The sequence below is a fragment of the Anomaloglossus baeobatrachus genome, chromosome 4, assembly GCF_048569485.1.
Source record: "Anomaloglossus baeobatrachus isolate aAnoBae1 chromosome 4, aAnoBae1.hap1, whole genome shotgun sequence".
Lineage (NCBI taxonomy): Eukaryota > Metazoa > Chordata > Amphibia > Anura > Aromobatidae > Anomaloglossus > Anomaloglossus baeobatrachus.
The window spans coordinates 9,947,183-9,966,203 of record NC_134356.1 but is presented as its reverse complement, the minus strand read 5'-3'; the positions used below and the strand labels follow the sequence as shown (position 1 = coordinate 9,966,203).

Sequence of the window (19,021 nt, the reverse complement as noted above, 5' to 3'; positions counted from 1 at the left end):
CATACATTACTGATCCTGAGTTACCTGCTGTATTATACCCCAGAGCTGCACTCACTATTCTGCTGGTGCAGTCACTGTGTACATACATTACTGATCCTGAGTTACCTCCTGTATTATACTCCAGAGCTGCACTCACTATTCTGCTGGTGCAGTCACTGTGTACATACATTACTGATCCTGAGTTGCCTCCTGTATTATACTCCAGAGCTGCACTCACTATTCTGCTGGTGCAGTCACTGTGTACATACATTACTGATCCTGAGTTACATCCTGTATTATACTCCAGAGCTGCACTCACTATTCTGCTGGTGCAGTCACTGTGTACATACATTACATTACTGATCCTGAGTTACCTCCTGTATTATACTCCAGAGCTGCACTCACTATTCTGCTGGTGCAGTCACCGTGTACATACATTACTGATCCCGAGTTACTTCCTGTATTATACTCCAGAGCTGCACTCATTATTCCGCTGGTGCAGTCACTGTGTACATACATTACATTACTGATCCTGAGTTAGCTCTTGTATTATACTCCAGAGCTGCACTCACTATTCTGCTGGTGCAGTCACTGTGTACATACAGTACATTACTGATCCTGAGTTACCTCTTGTATTATACTCCAGAGCTGCACTCACTATTCTGCTGGTGCAGTCACTGTGTACATACATTACTGATCCTGAGTTACCTCCTGTACTATACTCCAGAGCTGCACTCACTATTCTGCTGGTGCAGTCACTGTGTACATACATTACTGATCCTGAGTTACCTGCTGTATTATACCCCAGAGCTGCACTCACTATTCTGCTGGTGCAGTCACTGTGTACATACATTACTGATCCTGAGTTACCTCCTGTATTATACTCCAGAGCTGCTCTCACTATTCTGCTGGTGCAGTCACTGTGTACATACATTACATTACTGATCCTGAGTTACCTCCTGTATTATACTCCAGAGCTGCACTCACTATTCTGCTGGTGCAGTCACTGTGTACATACATTACTGATCCTGAGTTACTTCCTGTATTATACCCCAGAGCTGCACTCACTATTCTGCTGGTGCAGTCACTGTGTACATACATTACTGATCCTGAGTTACCTCCTGTATTATACTCCAGAGCTGCACTCACTATTCTGCTGGTGCAGTCACTGTGTACATACATTACTGATCCTGAGTTGCCTCCTGTATTATACTCCAGAGCTGCACTCACTATTCTGCTGGTGCAGTCACTGTGTACATACATTACTGATCCTGAGTTACATCCTGTATTATACTCCAGAGCTGCACTCACTATTCTGCTGGTGCAGTCACTGTGTACATACATTACATTACTGATCCTGAGTTACATCCTGTATTATACTCCAGAGCTGCACTCACTATTCTGCTAGTGCAGTCACTGTGTACATACATTACATTACTGATCCTGAGTTACCTCCTGTATTATACTACAGAGCTGCACTCACTATTCTGCGGCACAGTCCCTGTGTATATACAGTACATTACTGATCCTGTATGATACTCCAGAGCTGCGCTCACTATTCTGCGTGCCGGTGGGCCGTGTTGGGGAGCGGGCTCTGCACCTCGTGCTTCGTGCTTTGCTGATATCACAGGAGATGGCAGTCACGCGGTGCCAGCTGGCAGAGGACGACAATCTGCAGCACTCAGCTTACAGCTCCGGCTGCTTTTGCCATTTTTCTTCTCTTGGTAATTGCAGACTGCAGTTCTATTCCTTAATCAATAAGGGGCTGTGCGCGGAGCGTCCGGGGAGATGAATGGCGCGTGTGAGGCGACCTGTAGATGGCGGCTCGGGCCTCAGCAGTGCTGTGCTTCTGCCGCCCCCCGTTATCTGGCACAGACCCTCCACCTCAGCCCGCCATTGCTTATACTCTAGTCACATCCAGAGCTGCATCCACACCTGATCACAAATCACAGCCAAAAGTGGCATTCGTGGACATTCCTGGGGTCAGGCATGGACAACTGCTGCAGAGCCAGCACTGAAACACCAGAGGGCAGCACCGAGACATGAGGGCCCTTACACTTAATAGAAAGACAGAATTGTGAATGCAGCTCTGGATGAGACCACTGTAGATTCCCAGAGGCTGTGAAGCTCGGCTGCACCCCCAGTTCACCTCTGATCAATATACAGGGGCTATTGTAGGGTCAGGGCACTTTGGGGTCTTCTTGCTGACTCTTTCGCTTCTCCCTGAAGTTTTTCCTACCATGTTCCCAAGTTTTATCATGCGATATACTCCAGCCACATCCGGAGCTGCGCTCACACTGTACCTGCAGCTTCTGATTAATTCCTCCATATTGGGAAATGGGGGGCCCTTTGAGGGCACAAAGGATGCAAAGGTTCAGGGGGCTGCACGGTAGAAATGGCCTGTGTATGGCGCTGTTAGAGAAGGCGGGGGTCCTCAGTTTCCGGATACTGCACTAAAGTGAGGGGCTGTCAGGTCTTATTGTGGGGGGCAGTGTTGTATTGAAGAGTCTCCAATAGACGGTTTGAGGAGGGGGTAATATTTTAGGAGGTGTCCTGCTTTGATAAGTGAGGAGTATAGCGGGGGACTGTGTTGTAGTGAGGGGTATAGTGGGGGGCTGTGTTGTAGTAGGGGGTATAGTGGGGGGCTGTGTTGTAATGAGGGTTATAGCAGGGGGCTGAGTTGTAGTGAGGGGTATAGTGGGGGGTTGTGTTGTAGTGAGGGGTATAGTGGGGGCTGTGTTGTAGTGAGGGGTATAGGGGGGCTGAGTTGTAGTGAGGGGTATAGTGGGGGGCTGTGTTGTAGTGAGGGGTATAGGGGGGCTGTGTTGTAGTGAGGGGTATAGTGGGGGCTGTGTTGTAGTGAGGGGTATAGTGGGGGCAGTGTTGTAGTGAGGGGTGTAGCAGGGGGGCTGTGTTGTAGTGGGGAGTATAGTGGGGGGCTGTGTTGTAGTGAGGGGTATAGGGGGGCTGTGTTGTAGTGAGGGGTATAGGGGGGCTGTGTTGTAGTGAGGGGTATAGTGGGGGCTGTGTTGTAGTGAGGGGTATAGTGAGGGGCAGTGTTGTAGTGAGGGGTATAGTGGGGGGCTGTGTTGTAGTGAGGGGTATAGTGGGGGGCTGAGTTGTAATGAGGGTTATAGCAGGGGGCTGAGTTGTAGTGAGGGGTATAGTGAGGGGCAGTGTTGTAGTGAGGGGTATAGTGGGGGGCTGTGTTGTAGTGAGGGGTATAGGGGGGCTGTGTTGTAGTGAAGGGTATAGTGGGGGCTGTGTTGTAGTGAGGGGTATAGTGGGGGCTGTGTTGTAGTGAGGGGTATAGTGGGGGCAGTGTTGTAGTGAGGGGTGTAGCAGGGGGCAGTGTTGTAGTGAGGGGTATAGTGGGGGGCTGTGTTGTAGTGAGGGGTATAGCGGGGGCTGTGTTGTAGTGAGGGGTATAGTGGGGGGCAGTGTTGTAGTGAGGGGTATAGTGGGGGGCTGTGTTGTAGTGAGGGGTATAGCGGGGGGCTGTGTTGTAGTGAGGGGTATAGCGGGGGCTGTGTTGTAGTGAGGGGTATAGTGGGGGGCTGTGTTGTAGTGAGGGGTATAGTGGGGGGCAGTGTTGTAGTGAGGGGTATAGTGGGGGGTTGTGTTGTAGTGAGGGGTATAGCGGGGGGCTGTGTTGTAGTGAGGTGTATGGCGGGGGCTGTGTTGAGGTGAAGGGTATAGTGGGGGGCTATGTTGTAGTTGAGGGGTGTATTGGGGGCTGTGTTGTACTGAGGGGTATAGTGGGGGGCTGTGTTGTAGTGAGGGGTATAGCGGGGGCTGTGTTGTAGTGACGGGTATAGGGTGACTGTGTTGTAGTGGGGCTTATAGTGGGGGCTGTGTTGTAGTGAGGGGTATAGTGGGGGGCTGTGTTGTAGTGAGGTGTATAGCAAGGGGCTGTGTTGTAGTGGGGGGTATAGGGGGGTGTGTTGTAGTGAAGGGTATAGTGGGGGGCTGTGTTGTAGTGAGGAGTATAACAGGGAGCTGTGTTGTAGTGAGGGGTATAGTGGGGGGCTGAGTTGTAGTGAGGGGTATAGCGGGGGGTTGTGTTGTAGTGAGGGGTATAGCGGGGGGCTGTGTTGTAGTGGGGGGTATAGGGTGGTTGTGTTGTAGAGGGGGGTATAGTGGGAGCTGTGTTGTAGTGAGGGGTATAGTGGGGGCTGTGTTGTAGTGGGGGCTGTGTTGTAGTGAGGGGTATAGTGGGGGGTTGAATTGTAGTGAGGGGTATAGTGGGGGGCTGTGTTGTAGTGAGGGGTATAGTGGGGGGCTGTGTTGTAGTGAGGGGTATAGTGGGGGGCTGTGTTGTAGTGAGGGGTATAGTGGGGGGCTGTGTTGTAGTGAGGGGTATACTGGGGGGTTGAATTGTAGTGAGGGGTACAGTGGGGGGCTGTGTTGTAGTGGGGAGTATAGCGGGGGCTGTGTTGTAGTGAGGGGTATACTGGGGGGTTGAATTGTAGTGAGGGGTACAGTGGGGGGCTGTGTTGTAGTGAGGGGTATAGTGGGGGGCTGTGTTGTAGTGAGGGGTATAGTGGGGGGTTGAATTGTAGTGAGGGGTATAGTGGGGGCTGTGTTGTAGTGAGGAGTATAGTGGGGGCTGTGTTGTAGTGGGGGCTGTGTTGTAGTGAGGGGTATAGTGGGGGCTGTGTTGTAGTGAGGGGTATAGTGGGGGGCTTTGTTGTAGTGAGGGGTATAGTGGGGGGCTGTGTTGTAGTGAGGGGTATAGTGGGGGGCTGTGTTGTAGTGGGGAGTATAGTGGGGGGCTGTGTTGTACTGAAGGGGCTGTTAGGTATCCAATATGGGGGTCTCCATTGGGTTGCTTCATATATTCACGGTTCGCTGCATAGATGGACGGGTGTCTCTGTGTCACGTTATTGTCTCTGTCAGGTTGGCAGGGGTGTGACATATTGGGGGTCTCTGTCAGATTGGCCGTGGGTGTGACATATTGGGGGTCTCTGTCAGGTTGCAGGATGGACAGGGGTGTGATATATTGGGGGTGTCTCCCTCAGATGTACTCAGGGGTTTCTCCATCCTGGGCTGTGGACTCGGGGGTCTCTCTATACAAGGTTCTGGTGATTCAGGGGTCTCTCCATCCCGGGATGAGGGCTTTTCTTACTCGGGGGTCTCTCTATCCTGGGCAGTGGGCTCTGGTGACTTGGGGGTCTCTCCCTCAGATACTGCAGTCGGTGGTCTCTCCATCCCGGGCATTGGGCTCTGGTGACTCGGGGTCTCTCTGTACTGGGTTCTGGTGATTCGGGGGTCTCTCCATCCTGGGCTGTGGGCTCTGGTGACCCGAGGGTCTCTCCATGCCGGGCTGTGGTCTCTGGTGACTCGAGGGTCTCTCATTCCCGAGCTCTGCTGACCCGGGGGTCTCTTCCTCAGATGCTGCAGTTGGGGGTCTCTCCATCTCAGGCTGTTGGCTCAGGGGTCTCTCCCTCAGATGCTGCAGTAGTGCAGTAAGGGGGTCTCTCTGTCCCGGGCTGTGGGCTCTACTGACCCGGGGGTCTCTTCGTCCCGGGCTGTGGGCTCTACTGACCCGGGGGTCTCTCCGTCCCGGGCTGTGGGCTCTACTGACCCGGGGGTCTCTCCGTCCCGGGCTGTGGGCTCTGCTGACCTGGGGAGGGTCTCTCCGTCAGATGCTGCAGTCAGGGGTCTCTCCGTCCCGGGCTGTGGGCTCGGCTGACCCGGGGGTCTCTCCCTCAGATGCTGCAATCGGGGGTCTCTCTGTCCCGGGCTGTGGGCTCTGGTGACCTGGGGGTCTCTCCGTCAGATGCTGCAGTTGGGGGTCTCTCCCTCACAGGCTGTGGGCTCTGCTGACCCGGGGGTCTCTCCCTCAGATGCTGCAGTCGGGGGTCTCTCCCTCAGATGCTGCAGTCGGGGGTCTCTCCCTCAGATGCTGCAGTTGGGGGTCTCTCCCTCACAGGCTGTGGGCTCTGCTGCCCCGGGGCCTCTTCCTCAGATGCTGCAGTCGGGGGTCTCTCCGTCCCGGGCTGTGGGCTCCAGTGACCCGGGGGTCTCTCCCTCAGATGTTGCAGTCGGGGTCTTTCCGTCAGATGCTGCAGTTGGGGGTCTCTCCATCCCGGGCTGTGGGCTCTGGTGACCCAGGGGTCTCCCCCTCAGATGCGGCAGTCGGGGGTCCCTCCGTCCCGGTTGTGGGCTCTGGTGACCCGGGGGTCTCTCCCTCAGATGCTGCAGTCGGGGGTCTCTCCGTCCCGGGCTGTGGGCTCTGGTGACCCGGGGGTCTCTCCCTCAGATGCTGCAGTCGGGGGTCTCTCCGTCCCGGTTGTGGGCTCTGGTGACCCGGGGGTCTCTTCCTCAGATGCTGCAGTCGGGGGTCTCTCCGTCCCGGGCTGTGGGCTCTGGTGACCCGGGGGTCTCTCCCTCAGATGCTGCAGTCGGGGGTCTCTCCCTCAGATGCTGCAGTCGGGGGTCTCTCCCTCAGATGCTGTAGTCGGGGATCTCTCCGTCCCGGGCTGTGGGCTCGGCTGACCCGGGGGTCTCTCCCTAAGATGCTGCAGTCGGGGGTCTCTCCGTCCCGGTTGTGGGCTCTGGTGACCCGGGGGTCTCTCCATCAGATGCTGCAGTCGGGGGTCTCTCCCTCAGATGCTGCAGTCGGGGGTCTCTCCCTCAGATGCTGCAGTCGGGGGTCTCTCCGTCCTGGTTGTGGGCTCTGGTGACCCGGGGGTCTCTCCCTCAGATGCTGCAGTCGGGGGTCTCTCCCTCAGATGCTGCAGTCGGGGGTCTCTCCCTCAGATGCTGTAGTCGGGGGTCTCTCCGTCCCGGGCTGTGGGCTCGGCTGACCCGGGGGTCTCTCCCTCAGATGCTGCAGTCGGTGGTCTCTCCCTCAGATGCTGTAGTCGGGGGTCTCTCCCTCAGATGCTGTAGTCGGGGGTCTCTGCGTCCCGGGCTGTGGGCTCTGCTGACCCGGGGTCTCTCCCTCAGATGCTGCAGTCGGGGGTCTCTCCCTCAGATGCTGCAGTCGGGGGTCTCTCCCTCAGATGCTGCAGTCGGGGGTCTCTCCCTCAGATGCTGCAGTCGGGGGTTTCTCCGTCCCGGGCTGTGGGCTCTGGTGACCCGGGGGTCTCTCCCTCAGATGCTGCAGTCGGGGGTTTCTCCGTCCCGGGCTGTGGGCTCTGGTGACCCGGGGGTCTCTCCCTCAGATGCTGCAGTCGGGGGTTTCTCCGTCCCGGGCTGTGGGCTCTGGTGACCCGGGGGTCTCTCCCTCAGATGCTGCAGTCGGGGGTCTCTCCCTCAGATGCTGTAGTCGGGGGTCTCTCCGTCCCGGGCTGTGGGCTCTGGTGACCCGGGGGTCTCTCCCTCAGACGCTGCAGTCGGGGGTCTCTCCCTCAGATGCTGCAGTCGGGGGTCTCTCCCTCAGATGCTGCAGTCGGGGGTCTCTCCGTCCCGGGCTGTGGGCTCTGGTGACCCGGGGGTCTCTCCCTCAGATGCTGCAGTCGGGGGTCTCTCCCTCAGATGCTGCAGTCGGGGGTCTCTCCGTCCCGGGCTGTGGGCTCTGGTGACCCGGGGGTCTCTCCCTCAGACGCTGCAGTCGGGGGTCTCTCCCTCAGATGCTGCAGTCGGGGGTCTCTCCCTCAGATGCTGCAGTCGGGGGTCTCTCCGTCCCGGGCTGTGGGCTCTGGTGACCCGGGGGTCTCTCCCTCAGACGCTGCAGTCGGGGGTCTCTCCGTCCCGGGCTGTGGGCCGGCTCGGGGGTCTCGCACTGAGGGGCTGGGGGAGTCGCCGCCGCCGCTGGGGGAGGAGGAGGAGGCGGCCGCTCGGTGTCTCTTCCCTTCTCTTCCTCTGCAGACGCGGCTGCTGCCAACAGAGAGGACTCGGTGCGGCTTCAGCATGCTCCCTCCCGGCCTGGGGGGCTCCGAGCCCACCGCACTGACCGCACCAGCCATGCCACACACACAATAATGGGGATCAGGTGAGAGCCCCCCGAGAGCAGCGAGGACCAGGGGAGGATACAGAGACCCCAAGACTGGAGAGACCACCGAGACTGGAGAGACCACCCTTCACCGGAGAGAGGACCCCCACCACTGGAGAGTGACCCCCATCACTGGAGAGAACCCCCCATCATTGGAGAGACCAACCTTCATTGGAAAGACCCCCCCATCACTGGAGAGAACCCCCCCCCCCCCATCACTAGAGACACAGGAGACTGCACCCCATCATTGGACCTAGAGCCCCCCCTGATCATTACAAGAGAACCCCCTCCCCAATCAGCATTGGATTTACCCCCCATCATCATTGATCATAGCCCCCTTATTCCCTGAGGACAGACCCCCTTGTGTTATCACAGTGCCCCCCCATCATTATAGGCAGCCCCTACTTTACTAGAGACAGTCCCCCCAGTCCTTGACCCCAGAGAGCCCCCCCTCATCACCACACACAGATCCCCCCCCATAATTACACACAGACCCCCCACATCATCACACGAAGACCCTCGAACCCCTCATCTTTACAGGTAACCTCCCCCCCCCCCCTTTACTGGCTCGTGTCCTCTAACTTGGTCCCCCATTCTGTGGACCCCCCAGTCCTGGCACGGACCCCCAATTCTGGTGGCGGAGGCCTTCTCTAGAGGATTAACCTGGAACCTTGATTTCTGCTCGTAAATGGTCAATGAAAGCCGGAGGATGTACATCCCCGAGGGAGACCACCAAGGTGAGATCCAAGACCACCCCGCTCCATCCCCATCTCATGTGCCCCTGTGGGTCAGGTGGCCATCATCATCCTCATCACCATGGTCCACTGATGGGGGGGGGGGGTGTCCTGTGTGTAGAATCCACAGGTGACGTGATCTGTATTGGAGGGGGTTGCTGAGATTTAGGGTGTTGTTTGTGCTGCAGCCCCCTCCCATACGGTGCTTTGGAGGTTGGGGCCGGATGGGTGATGGTGGTTGTGGATTAGGCCTGTGATGATGAAATGTGGTCACTTTCATGTGGTGGGGTATGACCAATGGGCACCTCCAACGTGGGCCCCATTGGGCACCCCTCCCCACCAGGGCTATGGGTGCGCGGGGTGATCGGTGAGGGATACGGCGGATCCTATTCATCCAGTCGCTGCATTACCAGAAAGCTGCTTCTTTCTCCAGCTGACGGGGGCAGAGTAACCCCTTAGTGCCAGCAGCAGCTCCCCCCTCCCCCTTGGCGTATATGGGAAAGTGGGGGGCGCCGCCATAGATAACATTATCCAGAGACACCTGGGGGATTTCCAGATTTGGAAATACTCACTGCCCCTCATCCCTGAAGAGCCGGGGCCTGCGGAGTTAACCCTTCCGGCACCGCGTTCTCCTCGTCTTACCATCACCCCTCTCACATGATGGGCGAGCGTTTCACCCCCCATTAGGGCGTCATCAGGTGCACCCTTCATTATTCTCTATGAGCACATTTTTTTTAGTTTGCTCTTGTCCCATTTGAAGGGTCCCCAATAAATACAGACCCCGGGGTGAAGGAATGGCGGATGGGTCGTGATATAATGTCTGATTATTACAGTCCGGGGGGGTGGGGGGGTGTGTGTGAAATAGGCGCAGTCGGGTAGTCGGAAAAAAAACGCCGCAGATTTCTAACCGCAGGTGGGAAATTCTATATAAAATGATGGACGCCTCAACAGGTGCCAGATATCGACCGCCTCCAAAGTTTTCCAAAATTTCTCCATAGACGCAGCCGGCGCGGAAATGAATTAATACACGGCAGAAAATTCTGACCTGAGCGAGGAGGAAAGTCCAAACGCCTTATATTTATTATTATTATTATTTTATTTTATTATTATTATTTTTCTTCTTATTAATATTATTATTTATTTTTATTATTATTATTTGATTTTTTCTTATTTTTTTTAATATTATTTAAATACAAAAAAAAATAGGACAAAATAAATAAATATATGAAAGAAAACCCCCACAAGTTCATCTCATCCTCAGATCATTTTCATGGTGGTCATTCCGGGTTGTTGCCCCCCCCCCACTATTCACCTGCACCCTCTGCCCTTATATTTTTTTTCGGGGATTTTTTCTGTATTTTTTCCCGCACAGTGAGCACACATAAGCCGTAGCGTCCTGACAGCCGCCTTTTCCGATAGATAATGAGGGCTCGGATGGATGTGACAGCTTTGCTTTGCTTTGTTTTTTTTTTTCTCATTGTCGTCTCGGAATGTTGAAACTTTTTTTGAATTTAATGAGTAAGCGTTACCGTGGTAACTGATATAGTTAATATCGCGGGGTTAGGATGACGTAACCTCAAACTGTGCCTGGGACTGCGGTAGAAAGTGGTTAACTAATGCGGAGAACGCGAGAAAAAGTGAGGAGAGGAAAGAAATAGTTTATTTTTCTGCTTTGTTTCCGTGGTGATGACGCCTGCGACCCACCTGTTGCCGCCGCCGCTCGTTTCTGCCCCCGAGGGGTCATTTCTCATTTGTCGTTTTTTTTTTTCCGTAATAAAAAGAGGGCCTCCGGAACGAGAGTCAGACCAAACCAACGAAAAAAAAACCAGTGACGCATCCAGTGCAGCCGGAATATTTCTCACGTCAGACCCAAAGGGATTTTTTGGGAAATTACTTTTTTTCAGGGGTTGAGCGCAGACCCCGTAGACTTCATAGAGAAGACATCACATGGGCGAGATTTCCTCCCCGCCGCTCTTTTTTTTCACACCCCGCTGTTGCTTGGATACACGGATTCCTCGGAGCAGGAATAGAATTCCGCTGAAACAAAAAGTTCTAGAATTATTTAAATCCTGTATCGTACGCGGTTACGTAATGGGGCGAGCGCGGATTCATCCGCCGTGATGGCAGGTTAGGTCTGTGGGCGTCCCGAGGAACCACGGGTGTGGGGGAGCTATCAGGATTAAATGGTGGCATGTCCCTTTAAGTCTTAAAATTCCCATTAATTAGTGTCAGGAAGTTATGGCCTAGCCTTTTGGAGCCAATAGGGGTCACGTATAACTTTTTTTTCAGCAGCTTGAGCCCCCACCACCCAATTGTTGTAGTTGCCCCTGTACTTTCTACAGTTAAATCCAAAATTTCTACCCGAAAGCTCATGTCAGTATTGATGATGTCACCAGCCGTGATATTTGGTCACCATGGCAACCGCTCAACTCCTGTTTAAATGCACAAGGTCCTGCAGACCATAGCCTTGGTTTCCACGTTAAACAGCATAGTTCCTTTATGATCCTGTCATTAACTTTTCCTGGTCTCTGTGTGCAGTCGCCACTAGGGGGAGCTCCCTATATACAGAGATACATGATAAGATCCTGTCTGCAGTCGCCACTAGGGGGAGCTCCCTGTATACAGAGATACATGATAAGATCCTGTCTGCAGTCGCCACTAGGGGGAGCTCCCTGTATACAGAGATACATGATAAGATCCTGTCTGCAGCCTCCACTAGGGGGAGCTCCCTGTATACAGAGATACATGATAAGATCCTGTCTGCAGCCTCCACTAGGGGGAGCTCCCTGTATACAGAGATACATGATAAGATCCTGTCTGCAGCCACCACTAGGGGGAGCTCCCTGTATATAGAGATACATGATAAGATCCTGTCTGCAGTCACCACTAGGGGGAGCTCCCCGTATACAGAGATACATGATAAGATTCTGTCTGCAGCCTCCACTAGGGGGAGCTCCCTGTATACAGAGATACATGATAAGATCCTGTCTGCAGCCACCACTAGGGGGAGCTCCCTGTATATAGAGATACATGATAAGATCCTGTCTGCAGTCACCACTAGGGGGAGCTCCCTGTATACAGAGATACATAAGATTCTGTCTGCAGCCACCACTAGGGGGAGCTCCCTGTATACAGAGATACATGATAAGATCCTGTCTGCAGTCACCACTAGGGGGAGCTCCCTGTATACAGAGATACATGATAAGATCCTGTCTGCAGCCACCACTAGGGGGAGCTCCCTGTATACAGAGATACATGATAAGATCCTGTCTGCAGTCACCACTAGGGGGAGCTCCCTGTATACAGAGATACATGATAAGATCCTGTCTGCAGCCACCACTAGGGGGAGCTCCCTGTATACAGAGATACATGATAAGATCCTGTCTGCAGCCACCACTAGGGGGAGCTCCCTGTATACAGAGATACATGATAAGATCCTGTCTGCAGCCACCACTAGGGGGAGCTCCCTGTATACAGAGATACATGATAAGATCCTGTCTGCAGCCACCACTAGGGGGAGCTCCCTGTATACAGAGATACATGATAAGATCCTGTCTGCAGTCACCACTAGGGGGAGCTCCCTGTATACAGAGATACATGATAAGAATCTGTCTGCAGCCACCACTAGGGGGAGCTCCCTGTATACAGAGATACATGATAAGATCCTGTCTGCAGCCACCACTAGGGGGAGTTCCCTGTATACAGAGATACATGATAAGATCCTGTCTGCAGTCACCACTAGGGGGAGCTCCCTGTATACAGAGATACATGATAAGATCCTGTCTGCAGTCACCACTAGGAGGAGCTCCTTGTATACAGAGATACATGATAAGATCCTGTCTGCAGTCACCACTAAGAGGAGCTCCTTGTATACAGAGATACATGATAAGATCCTGTCTGCAGTCACCACTAGGAGGAGCTCCTTGTATACAGAGATACATGATAAGATTCTGTCTGCAGCCACCACTAGGGGGAGCTCCCTGTATACAGAGATACATGATAAGATTCTGTCTGCAGCCACCACTAGGGGGAGCTCCCTGTATACAGAGATACATGATAAGATTCTGTCTGCAGCCACCACTAGGGGGAGCTCCCTGTATACAGAGATACATAAGATCCTGTCTGCAGTCACCACTAGGGGGAGCTCCCTGTATACAGAGATACATGATAAGATTCTGTCTGCAGCCACCACTAGGGGGCAATCTTCATATATATATATATATATATATATATATATATATATATATATAAGTACACAGCTTCCATTCCCCTGACAGCATGGAGGCATTGGAGCACATTACTGGTCACTTCCGTTGTGATTGGCGTTTCGGCTTTTTTGGCGCGGTTCCTTGTCAGATGGAGGACACCGGTGTGTCAGTGTTGATTAATGAGGGATATTTAGTAAATGTGACAAGTGCGAGGGCACGGGGCCGGGATGTGCTGTATTAGTCCGCGCAGGGGATGCGTCCATACATTGAACATATGTTTTCTTTGAGGCTTGAAAATAATGGCTTTTCTCATAGCAGAGGGACGGCCGGGTCCACGTGCCTTGGTAATGTAATTTATTGCTCTCTGTTATCAGCCTCTTCAGTCTAGGGATTGTTATGTGTAGAAGCCTGATCATTGATCATGACGATTACTTTATGTCACACATTTTCGGGTCTCACAACCACTGATATGGCTTTTCACTTTTGGGTAGCTGGCCCTTTAAATATACACATGGGATCTGAAAAATAATGTAGCAACATTCCCAGCCAATCACAAGAGACAGAAATGGTCACATGACAGCCCTGACTGACATAACGAGGGTGGGTCCTGTTTCTAAGGAGTCCAGGGGGCGGAGTTAATTCTCTTGGCTCCTCCTGGTTGACACTGGACAGTGAAGGATTATAAATTGTGAGGAAAGTTTATAATATATCATTTCTATGCGTCCAAACTCGACATAGCAACTACAACTCCCAGCATGCCCTGAGAGCCGCAGCCTTCGGAGTGTCCCTTTAAGGCAGTAGTCATCCATATTTCAGGCCATAAAGTCATTGGTTGCCGCAGTGATACGAAGCCCAGAAGGTCATCGCCGTAGAAACGCACCGTCGTCATCTGCTCCGTACATATGGCGGCCTGCGGTCTGTTTACTGAGCGTCGGTAAGTGCCTCGTACCGGATGTATGGGGGGAACCTATAGAGTTAACCCTTGACCTTCTGCCACATCGGATATGATATTGGAGCAGGTAGATCAGCACCATTCATGTCTTGTTGCTAAGCAACGGGATAGTAATGGCGGCATAGCGGTACTGGAGACGGCCACGCTGGGAAATGTCAGTGTCCTGTTCTCTAAGGTTGTATATTACATGGCTCTGAGGTAAAATATGGCTGCAGTTATTACATGGACGCTGTATATCCTCCTTCATGGCTCCCTATGTCGCCAGGCACACGGTGCTCTTTTATTACCTCATGTTTTTACAGGTTGCTATGTCTGTATTCACATAGCAACCATCCGTAATCTGTCATGATTTCATTAGGCCCGAAGCAGTGTTGTCCACGGCAACCAATCAGATCATCACAAAGTAGCTACAAGAAAGTGAAAGCTGTGAGCTGATTGGCTGCGCTGGGTAACACTGACACTTGTTGCTATGGGCTTATCCTTGTCTGCTCGGATTCGGACAGGTCAGAAAATGGCGCCGTTGTGGCTGGTAGTGAGTCGTTACCTTCCCTACATCACTTTTGTATTTAGGACTAACACCACAAATTCCCCTTAGAAGCCCCGGTGTCCCCCTCCCTCCGATGTACCCCTCTCTCCATGTCCCCCTCCCTCCGGTGTCCCCCTCCCTCCGATGTACCCCTCTCTCCATGTTCCCCTCCCTCCGGTGTCCCCTTCCCTCCGATGTACCCCTCTCTCTATTTTCCCCTCCCTCCGGTGTCCCCCTCCCTCCATGTTCCCCTCTCTTCATGTTCCGCTTCCTCTGGTTTCCCCCTACCTCCGGTGTCCTCCCTCCCTCCGGTGTCCCCCTCCCTCCGATGTACCCCTCTCTCTATGTTCCCCTCCCTCCGGTGTCCCCCTCCCTCCATGTTCCCCTCTCTTCATGTTCCGCTTCCTCTGGTTTCCCCCTACCTCCGGTGTCCTCCCTCCCTCCGGTGTCCCCCTCCCTCCGATGTACCCCTCTCTCCATGTTCCCCCCCCTCCGGTGTCCCCCTCCCTCCGATGTACCCCTCTCTCCATGTTCCCCTCCCTCCGGTGTCCCCCTCCCTCCGATGTACCCCTCTCTCCATGTTCCCCTCCCTCCGGTGTCCCCCTCCCTCCATGTTTCCCTCTCTCCATGTTCCTCTTCCTCTGGTTTCCCCCTTCCTCCGGTGTCCTCCCTCCGTCCGGTGTCCCCCTCCCTCCACATCCCCCTTCCTCTGGTGTCCCCCTCCCTCCATGTTCCCCTTCCTCTGGTGTCTCCCTCCCTCCATGTTCCCCTCCCTCCGGTGTCCCCCTCCCTCCGGTGTCCCCCTCCCTCCGTCCGGTGTCCCCCTCCCTCCACATCCCCCTCCCCCTGGTGTCCCCCTCCCTCCATGTCCCCCTCCCTTCGGTGTCCCCCTCCCTCCATGTTACACCTGTGGTGGTCAGGAAGCTGAGATGTGAGGAGCTGTTTACCTGTGACATGAGGTGGTGATCGGCTTCAGCGTCCGCTCTCCATGTGTCGCCAGCAAATGATCGGGGTTAGGAATTCTCATCCTCAATGATTTTTGCTGTGACTGGATGAGTTTTATCGGCCTCGCACCTCAGGGGCCGTGTACAGATGGGGGGTACGGCGGGGCCATGTACAGACGGAGGGTACGGCGGGGCCATGTACAGATGGGGGTTACGGGGGGCCGAGTACAGACGGGGGGTATGGCGAGGCCATGTACAGACGGGGGGTATGGCGAGGCCATGTATAGACGGGGGGCACGGCGGGGCCATGTATAGACGGGGGTATGGCGGGGCCGTGTACAGACAGGGAGTATGGCGGGGCCGTGTACAGACAGGGAGTATGGCGGGGCCGTGTACAGACGGGGGGTATGGCGGGGCCATGTACAGACAGGGGGGTATGGCGAGGCCATGTACAGACAGGGGGTATGGCGGGGCGGTGTACAGACGGGGACCACAACTTGACTTTTTTTGGTTTCCACAGATATTGTAGTATTATTGGGGTGTTCACAAGTCTGTGTCACCAGTTACCAGCATTTTGCTGTGGGTATGATGTGGACATGCAAAGGGTTTGTGGATGTGCTGCAGGTATATGCTGTGTGTGCTGTGGATATATGCTGTGTGTGCTGCAGGTATATGCTGTGTGTGCTGTGGGTATACGATGGGTGTGCTGCTGGGATACGATGGGTGTGCTGCTGGGATACGATGGGTGTGCTTCGGGGATACGATGGTTGTGCTGCGGGGATACGATGGGTGTGCTGCGGGTATATGATGGGTGTGCTGCGGGGATACGATGGGTGTGCTGCGAGTATATGATGGGTGTGCTGCGGGGATACGATGGGTGTGCTGCGGGGATATGAAGGGTGTGCTGCGGGTATATGATGGGTATGCTGCGGGGATACGATGGGTGTGCTGCGGGTATATGATGGGTGTGCTGCGGGGATACGATGGGTGTGCTGCGGGGATACGATGGGTGTGCTGCGGAGATACGATGGGTGTGCTGCGGGGATACGATGGGTGTGCTGCGGGGATACGATGGGTGTGCTGCGGGGATACGATGGGTGTGCTGCGGGTATATGATGGGTGTGCTGCGGGTATATGATGGTTGTGCTGCGGGGATACGATGGTTGTGCTGCGGGGATACGATGGTTGTGCTGCGGGGATACGATGGTTGTGCTGCGGGTATATGATGGGTGTGCTGCGGGTATATGATGGGTGTGCTGCGGGTATATGATGGGTGTGCTGCGGGTATATGAAGGGTGTGCTGCGGGGATACAATGGTTGTGCTGCGGGTATATGATGGGTGTGCTGCGGGTATATGATGGGTGTGCTGCGGGTATATGATGGGTGTGCTGCGGGTATATGATGGGTGTGCTGCGGGTATATGATGGGTGTGCTGCGGGTATATGAAGGGTGTGCTGCGGGGATACGATGGTTGTGCTGCGGGTATATGATGGGTGTGCTGCGGGTATATGATGGGTGTGCTGCGGGGATACGATGGTTGTTCTGCGGGGATATGATGGGTGTGCTGCGGGTATATGATGGGTGCGATGTGAGTATGCGGTGGCTGCACTGTGGGTGTTGTGCAGGCATGTATCAGGTATACTGTGATTCTTTTACAGTCGTGCTGTGGATGTGCTGCAGCTGTGTTGCTGGTGAGCTGCAGCAATGATTCGGTTGTATTGGGAGTATCCTGCAGGTACGCTGTGAGGCTTCTACAAGCTGCTATAGATGCTCTCTTGGCGTTCTGAGTGTGCAACAGGTCTGCTGCGAGTCTCCAGCAGGCATGCTATAGATAGGTATATGCTGTGTGTGCTGCAGGTATATGCTGTGTGTGCTGCGGGTATATGAAGGGTGTGCTGCGGGGATACGATGGTTGTGCTGCGGGGATACGATGGTTGTGCTGCGGGTATATGATGGGTGTGCTGCGGGGATATGATGGGTGTGCTGCGGGGATACGATGGTTGTGCTGCGGGTATATGATGGGTGTGCTGCGGGTATATGATGGGTGTGCTGCGGGTATATGATGGGTGTGCTGCGGGTATATGAAGGGTGTGCTGCGGGGATACGATGGTTGTGCTGCGGGGATACGATGGTTGTGCTGCGGGTATATGATGGGTGTGCTGCGGGGATATGATGGGTGTGCTGCGGAGATACGATGGTTGTGCTGCAGGTATATGATGGGTGTGCTGCGGGGATATGATGGGTGTGCTGCGGGTATATGATGGGTGTGCTGCGGGTATATGATGGGTGTGCTGCGGGGATACGATGGGTGTGCTGCGGGTATATGATGGGTGTGCTGCGGGGATACGATGGGTGTGCTGCGGGTATATGATGGGTGTGCTGCGGGGATATGATGGGTGTGCTGCGGGTATATGATGGGTGTGCTGCGGGTATATGATGGGTGTGCTGCGGGGATACGATGGGTGTGCTGCGGGGATACGATGGGTGTGCTGCGGGTATATGATGGGTGTGCTGCGGGGATGCGATGGGTGTGCTGCGGGTATATGATGGGTGTGCTGCGGGTATATGATGGGTGTGCTGCGGGTATATGAAGGGTGTGCTGCGGGGATACGATGGTTGTGCTGCGGGGATACGATGGTTGTGCTGCGGGTATATGATGGGTGTGCTGCGGGGATACGATGGGTGTGCTGCGGGGATACGATGGTTGTGCTGCGGGTATATGATGGATGTGCTGCGGGGATATGATGGGTGTGCTGCGGGGATATGATGGGTGTGCTGCGGGGATACGATGGGTGTGCTGCGGGTATATGATGGGTGTGCTGCGGGTATATGATGGGTGTGCTGCGGGTATATGATGGGTGTGCTGCGGGTATATGAAGGGTGTGCTGCGGGGATACGATGGTTGTGCTGCGGGGATACGATGGTTGTGCTGCGGGGATACGATGGTTGTGCTGCGGGTATATGATGGGTGTGCTGCGGGGATATGATGGGTGTGCTGCGGGGATATGATGGGTGTGCTGCGGGTATATGATGGGTGTGCTGCGGGGATATGATGGGTGTGCTGCGGGTATATGATGGGTGTGCTGCGGGTATATGAAGGGTGTGCTGCGGGTATATGATGGGTGTGCTGTGGGTATATGAAGGGTGTGCTGCGGGTATATGATGGGTGTGCTGCGGGTATATGATGGGTGTGCTGCGGGTATATGATGGGTGTGCTGCGGGTATATGATGGGTGTGCTGCGGGGATACGATGGTTGTGCTGCGGGTATATGATGGGTGTGCTGCGGGTATATGATGGGTGTGCTGCGGGGATATGATGGGTGCGATGTGAGTATGCGGTGGCTGCACTGTGGGTGTTGTGCAGGCATGTATCAGGTATACTGTGATTCTTTTACAGTCGTGCTGTGGATGTGCTGCAGCTGTGTTGCTGGTGAGCTGCAGCAATGATTCGGTTGTATTGGGAGTATCCTGCAGGTACGCTGTGAGGCTTCTACAAGCTGCTATAGATGGTCTCTTGGCGTTCTGAGTGGGCAACAGGTCTGCTGCGAGTCTCCGGCAGGCATGCTGTGGATATGCTGTGATATTCTGCGAGTCTCCGGCAGGCATGCTATAGATATGCTGTGATATTCTGCGAGTCTCCGGCAGGCATGCTGTGGATATGCTGTGATATTCTGCGAGTCTCCGGCAGGCATGCTATAGATATGCTGTGATATTCTGCGAGTCTCCGGCAGGCATG

At 54.4% G+C, this 19,021-nt stretch overlaps 1 protein-coding gene across 1 annotated transcript in view; it reads left to right on the top strand.

Moving 5' to 3' along the window:
• The first annotated feature begins 7,762 nt into the window (after window positions 1-7,762).
• The window catches only part of CACNA1C (calcium voltage-gated channel subunit alpha1 C), a 348,304-nt gene continuing 337,045 nt past the window's right edge, over window positions 7,763-19,021 (top strand). The window contains exon 1 of the mRNA XM_075342990.1: window positions 7,763-8,658. Coding sequence (XP_075199105.1) covers window positions 8,610-8,658 — 49 coding nt within the window. The 5' untranslated portion in view covers window positions 7,763-8,609. The remainder of the gene's footprint in view (window positions 8,659-19,021) is intronic.